At 49.5% G+C, this 7,500-nt stretch overlaps 1 protein-coding gene across 1 annotated transcript in view; it reads left to right on the forward strand.

The window, feature by feature from the left end:
• The first annotated feature begins 206 nt into the window (after window positions 1–206).
• The window catches only part of LOC125956857 (mucin-2), an 11,920-nt gene continuing 4,626 nt past the window's right edge, over window positions 207–7,500 (forward strand). The window contains exons 1-2 of the mRNA XM_049689099.1: window positions 207–356; window positions 6,953–7,103. Of these exons, the coding sequence (XP_049545056.1) occupies window positions 6,980–7,103 (124 nt within the window). The 5' untranslated portion in view covers window positions 207–356; window positions 6,953–6,979. The remainder of the gene's footprint in view (window positions 357–6,952; window positions 7,104–7,500) is intronic.

Below are 7,500 nucleotides of genomic sequence, written 5' to 3' on the forward strand. Positions count from 1 at the left end.
CTTAATTGAACAATTTAGTTGAATAGTAGTTCGAAACTTACAAAACAAAAAACCTTTAAAAAATCAAGCATCGCAGCATTAAAAAAGAATTATGTTGGATCACACTTCATGCTACGCTACCAATGTGCGGATGCCGAGTCTCCCAGCACGCACACCACAGTTAAAGGGGGGAAACGATCAACCGGCGTCGCGAGTGTCATGATCGATCGCTGCTTTCAGAATCGTGCCGTTGTTCCTCCAAGATCGACGTCGTCGTTTCGATCGCTGCGCGATCATTTGTCCGGTGTTTTGGTGTTTCTTTCTTCAAAATTCATCCAACTTCTTATTTCCTCCCCCTCGGAAAAGGCTATTAAAAGGTGAGCATCCAGGATTTGGCGGTGAAGCAAAGAAACCAAGAAACGGAATAATCTTCACGTTTTCGCGATTCTGTTGTTTTTTTTGTTCGGTGCAAAACGGTGATGAAGTAAGACGCACAAATAGCATTTTGTTTTTGTTTTTATGTTTTTGGTGACTGTCGTGACATAAATATAAACGTGATGCATCTCGTGTGGGAGAACAAAGAAAATGTGCATCGGATATGAGATTGGCTGCGAGCTGCGATTGCTAATTGTGTGAATGAGTGAAAATTGAATTCATTTTTTTGACTGTGACAATGGAACCGAGTGTGTCTCGCGATAACATTAAGTGACTCGTTAAACAGAAACCGTTCGGTAGCGAGACGAGGAGTATGTTCTTAACAACCCCTGGGATCGCTTGGAACGTTTTAGTGATGGAATCCGTATGGTACCCCGAAGAAGCAGATGCGATGCGAGAAATTATCGCCTCCAAAGTTCCCCTTGTTTGTTGGTTGTATGCTGGAGCGCCTATTTGCTTTTCGATTATGTGTCATCGCGATTAGGAGCTAACCGATTACGGTAGCTGCTGCTGCTGTTGGTAGACCAAGGCATCGGAAGAACGGTCGACCTTGAAGAAGATGGACGCGAATGCGGTGACGCAACACATCGCTCAAAATCGATTGACAACTTCTGGCGACAAGGAAGATGATTGCTATTGATGACCATATGGTTCGTTGGAGGTCCCATATCACTCCTTCGGTGGACATTTATTACCGTCATCAAACCGCGACAGGTGTTAGTGCGGGAAACGTGTTCCGATAATCCATCAAATATCATCGTTTGTGGTGTAACATGCAGTTAAAACGTGAGCATCACGAGGCTCACACTTAACCTTGATTCTTTGCACACCTGCGAGCGGCCACCATTTCCATATTTGGCAAACACATGGCCACACCTAGCCAAAAAAGTATGCCAGCGACCGCAACATTCTTGCTCTCGGCAACACCGATGGCATTTGAAATCCTTCGAAAACCGGTTCGAGAACACGAAACCGAAATCTGTTTACCTCATTCCGGGTGTCACCATTACTAGCTCAATCCCATAGCTGGCAAAAGCATCATACCGCCAACCAGCTGCTGGATTCAACAGGAGATTACTGCAGAACATTGAAGGTGTTTCCCGCTTTCCAAGCGACATTTGTCGTTTGAAGAAACAGCAGCTTCCCACCAGCTGCCACCCACCAGCATTAAACCCACACCAACTTTACACTGAGCTGAGTCGCCTTCGTTGTACAGAAACGTCTCAAGACAGAGTACTTAAGGCACATGTTCTTAGCTTTGTACTGAAACCACAAACTGCCCAGCACGTCTTCTACGAAGCAACGAACAGATTAAAGTTTCCAAACCAAGGCAGCCAAGCAAATCTCTCGAGTTTCCGTTTAACTTTCCCGGACGGTGGACCAGTACTGGTTGCCCCAAATGGTTAGCATCCCCGCTGATGGACCACCCGTCATGCAATCTGCACCGCGTATCTTCCCTGCAACCATCAACTATTTATGAACAATAAGGCACATGGAATTGCGTTGCCGAGACGGTCGGGGATCCGGAATTTTGCGGTCTCTCCGGACCACCACTTTTGGGGCAATAAATCCGTGCATTAGAATGGTCTCCGCCATCGCACATCGCCGCGTACACTACTCGCTACGAACGCCTTTGTCACCATCGCAAGAGAGTCGTTAAGTGGCGCTTGGCGTTTCTGGTTGCTGGGACCGAAACTCGATACGGAGTGGCCACCCCGGGGTCTGCCGGGCCAGCTTGAATGTCCAAACAAACGAAGATTTACGGAAAGGCCGGTTGATGATTTCACAAGACGCTTTCACGGTACGTTGAGCTGTTATTTATATGCACGTGAGTGAGTCTCAGGCCAATGGCGAACTAAACACGCTGCTCACGTCCTACGCAGTTCGCCACTAGCGCGACTATGATCACGGTGCTGTGGCCGGTCCCTTGCTGATCGAATTAAAATGTTTTGCAAGCAGGTCCCCGGGGCGTGGTGAGCTCAAACCCGGCAACCATCGATGGGAGATTAAAAAGTGCATCGCACTGAACGCACATGACATCGTTCTGTTCGAGTTTAATTAAATGTTTATACGCTTATCAAAAAACTAGGTCACTCCGGGCGGTGCAGTGAGTTGAGTGAGGCTGTACTCACATTGTTATTGAGTTGCGGTGCTGCTGACACCGGTGCAGTGTGTGTCGGTGTCGGTGTGTCGCTGGAAGCTGTACTGGAAGCCCCCCCCCCCTGTTAAGCACCGTGCTGCATTCAGCTCGGTTTATGGGGATTTACTGTCGCTTGTATGCCCGAACAAAGTTGCAACGCGTGTAGCAAAGTACCACAAAAAAAAACTGGTCCAAACTGGTTCCGAAAAAGCGTCGAAGGTAGGCGGCCATTAATGCCGCTCAACGAACGCCGAGTGCGTGGGATGCATTTGGATGGTGATGCTGCATCACCGTCCATAGCCTCTGATGACTCGGCACCGTGACTGGTGCGCCATATGGTCACCATGAAGCTGGTCATAGCGCACATGCAAACGATTGTGAAAATACATTGCATCGGAAATTGGTTGCATTGGCCGGATTGAACCTTGGATCCCGATGGCTATTAATACATGGAGTGGATCACTTTCGGATATGTTTACAGCAAGCAATCAATGTGTCCGTACTTTGAATTACAAATTTCAATGTACCTCTCGGCGGGATCTCAAAATCAATTCAAACCTTTGTGTATGTATGTGCACCCTTCTTTCGGATGCTACATGCAGTCGAGTTTTATATACTCCGCATAAATGATTTATGTAAAGATAAATGGTGAAGTGTTGCGAGTGTTTGGTCGAAAAGGAAGAACGCACTTCAGTACATTAATATTTCAAGAGGTCAATTGGCTTATCTGACGATGGTCTAACCACCGAGAAGAGTTCGTAGCAAGATTGGGCCTTCGTTATGAGGCGATTGGATGGTTGGTGTAGTAATTTATTGCTTCATCTCATAATAAGACAATTGGTCAGATTTAAACCTTTCCCTCGACTCTTCAAAATGATACCGGGATCGAGCTGATTAACTTGGGAACGCATGGTGTACGCACCTCTAGTTGCATAAGAAACAAGGTTCAAACACACACTCACATGCGAGTTCTGTGGCCCTGAGTGACGTGACCTACTGGATTATCATACCAAAGGCGGCGAACTCCGCTTCTACTGGCGCCAGCCGAGCGATCGTTCGTACTCGGAGCGCGATCGGCGCCAACGCGAGCGTCGCATGTGAGGAACAAGTTTCCTCATCACCATCTTTCCCTCCCCTCCCCGAGGATGTCGTCCGCTAGAGTCAACATCCTGGACGATGTGACGTTAAGCAGCGGCTACAAACGGCGTCACCTTTCGATCGACGCAATGAATGACCATCGCCCCGAGGCACCACGAGTGTACTTAAGACCACACGATCCACTCACCCACTCGCCCACTTACCGTGCCTGCCACTTCCGGTGCTCATTGTCAAGCGATGTCGTCTGCGAACGAGTTTGCGATCGACAGGCAAAAGCCACGAAAGGCCACTCCGCAATAGCGTGACTACTATATCGCTACCACGACGCTGCTGCACGGCAATTCGTTCGATCCGTGAGCAGAATTTTGAATTTTCCGGCCACCGAATGGGCAAATTGCTAAATTTAGAAACCGAAAACCATCGTTTTCCTCACCAGACGGCCAGCGGCCAGTGTCCCGGTCCGGGTTGGACGAATTGTTTACGAGATTTTCAGGAATTTTCAACCATATGAAGCGCTGGGATTCCAAAAATACGCTTCCACTCCCACTTCCCACGGCCCTGCGTTTGGGTGGCTTGGTAGTGGTGCCACACGAGTGTAGGTAGACCGGCGGCAACCACAACATCGTTATGCTGCGTCTTCCCCCCGGTGCGGACACTCTCTCTATCTCTGTGTCTCTCGTCTCTTGCTCGTCAGATTGCGATCTGCAAGCGATCAAGCTTGTTGTTGCTTTCGGAGGAATGTTTTGATCAAAAACAGATGCCTCAAACGTGCGGTAGTCGTCCAAATCGCTAGCTGAACATGAATTTCTCCAGTAAAACGACGACTTTGGCGACTCCCTGCTGCATCGTTGCACTGTGCATTTACTGCAAGATGATCGTTGGTTTTGGATTTCATTAAACAGTGACGACGACGACCTCAAACTGCTTACTCACGAGTCGTCAGACATCAGAGCGTTGTCGCTTAAGAACGTGACACGCGGACGGAGCATGGCCATGGATGGGGGCACCGTAGTGGGTGCATTCAACACTGCCACCGTCTCTCTCCTTCTCTCTCTTTTTCTCTCGCGGCTCTCGTGGTGGTTAAACATGTGTTTCGAACATTCCGTTCGATCGGCTGCGTCTTTACCGGAAAGGAAGTTGCTCGAACCTCGTTCGGTGCTGCCTCTCGGTCGCTGCTCGTCGTCGTCGTCGTCGTCTTCCAAGTCGTTTTGCAGACACGAAACAGGTTTATGCCGAGTTGCCGTGCATGGAGCTCGGTGTGCGCGTGAACAACGCGAAACGGCAGCCAACAGTCGGTCGATCGGTTGGAAGAACGAGATTGAGAAAGTCTGTCGGCCTACTGAGATGCTAAACACAAAACTCCACCCAAGGCCTTCACTATCGAGCGCTCTCGATCTGAAACTCATTCTCGATCCAAGTAGGATGCACGGACGCAACCACACCGGCCACCAGACACTCCAAGGGGGTTTTATTGCTCTTGCCATCGTTTGCGTGGGTGCAAATTGACACCGTCTGTGATGTCATCAGTACGGTGGTCGCCACTAGTCGCGATGGCGAAGGTCATAACCGGGCCGTTACACTGAGTGTACGATGGGCGGTGGTGTTGCAATATCCCTGGACCACTGCCATCGAATGTGTAATTACCTTCGCGGACCGCCACCACGAACCGAGAACAGAGCGAGAAACAAGCGAACACCATGGTATCGGTTAGGTGTTTGGCAGCGCCATTCGAGGTGGAAACTTATGGCCACAAAATAAACCAAGCAGAAGAATTGCTGCCATGCGGTGGCGCATCTCAGAATAGAAAACTGGTGTAGCCGAGTTTTCGTTGGAAAACGGAAAATCAAGGACGAACTAGGACTGTGGGTCGAGGTCAGCGGCGTGGAAAGTAAACTAGCCCCCGGGGGTTTTCGGCGAGATTATCAGAGAGAATTTAACGAAACGGAAAATCTGTGTTCAGTTTAACATTGTGAAAATGTTTTCTGATAATCTTTAAAGGAAAAGTAATGCCTTAAAAACAAAACCGCGAACACAAAGAACTCTCACCCACTCATCGAATGGTCTCGAGACATCACTCAGCTCATCTCGCCCTCCAAGGATTGTATTACAGTTACAACGACAAAACTCGCGACAAACGACGCTGACGTAACGCTTATCAATGACATCAGCATTCAATTTTAACGAGAGAATTATTAATTCTTCGCGCCTTGTTCCGGCGGAAGCGTGTAGGAGGAGACCGTAACCACAAACTGCCAATGCCGGGGGTTGCGACGTGCTTAGGCAAATATGACTATATCCTCAACCGAGAACCACCCGTCGGCTGGCCGGTCGCACTATCGTTCGAAGAGCGCGAGAGAGAAATCCCATAACTCCAAATCAGCAATCGGCGTTCGCAAACACGGCACCGGCACCGCGGAGGTGCAAATGGATTTTGACCGAATTCAACCGACGGAGGGATGCTGTGGCCGGGCCAGCTCAACGGCTCACTCTGTCCTAACCTTCAAACCGAAACGCTCGACACTCATGGAGTTGGCGTTGGCATCGAGCTCTGGCAGTGCCCGGCAAGTGCGAGAGAGAGATATATTTCACGATCGTCGTTACCATTTACGGAACGTTCATGGCCTTTCTCCGGCCATCCACACCATGGAGACCATGCGTATGGGCTCTAGATGATCATAACTTGCTTCCTTGTTTTACCTTGGCCCCTAGGTCCGTAGCTTTTTGCGCTACTTCCGGCTACTGCGAGCATTATGCTCGTCAAGAGCCACGGGCTTTGAATGGCCCACCGGACCTACTAACCGCGTGTTCCGCGCGCTCCTTCCTTGACGATGATTTCGATTTCTTCGCTGTAAAAGGAGCGAAATCCGTAAACGGCCGCAACCAGGGTCACTCGGATAGTAGCAACAGGTTTTGCTGCCCGTCCTGGCAGCAGCAGCAGCAGTGGCTCTTGTGCATCGAGGAGAATGCGGACACGAGCACCACCACGGGCACAAAGCACAGTTCCGATTCCGATGATCTCATTAGGGACCGCACTCTTAGCGGGCGGCCATCCTATCCTAGGACCCCAGCACGCGAAGGCCATCTTGTCGTGTTGGTTTGATTACGATTTATGCGTCGGGTAAATCACTTTAGCGACTGCTGCTGTGGCTGCCGGTGCCACACTTCTCTCAAAGGTTAACGTTCTGCAGACATGATTCACAGCGCGCAACAGAGAGCAACATTTGTTAATGATTGCGCTGACCACAGGGACAGTAATTTCACTTTGCGCTTTCTCCTCTTCTCTACTCTTCCCCTTTACAGGATCAGAGGCACGGTGCAGCGTACGCCATGGCGACCAGGGAGCAGCAACGGCGAGAGGAGTACTCGTCGTCATCGAATGTGGTGCGCGTCTTGTCGCCTTCACGCCCACTGTCACCCTCTTCACACAGCCATCCTTTTGATAACAATTTAGGTGAGTGTCACAGCAGCAACAGCCACCGAAGCAGAAACAAACGAATGGAAGCAAATAAATGTTTAATTACTGCACCAACGTAACCAGTAACACTGCAGCATCAGCACAGCAACATATGCAGGGCACGGGTCTGGATGATTAAAATTTCAAGAACCATCCAAGCGAGTTATCCCACCATGATTGCTACATTTGTGCTGCTATTGTATGCTACCATGGGGAGTGCCAGCAACTACAATGTAGTGCATTATCATGTAGAATAGCCAGGATGGGATGTGGTTGTTATTTTGGATTGCAATTCGTTGAACGGTTAGCCATTACAATGGAGCTCGCTGGTGCTGCTGCATTGTTACTTGTCGGTTACCGGTTGCATCCTGGTGTATGCCTCTGACAGGATGCA

Source organism: Anopheles darlingi, chromosome 3 (assembly GCF_943734745.1).
Source record: "Anopheles darlingi chromosome 3, idAnoDarlMG_H_01, whole genome shotgun sequence".
Lineage (NCBI taxonomy): Eukaryota > Metazoa > Arthropoda > Insecta > Diptera > Culicidae > Anopheles > Anopheles darlingi.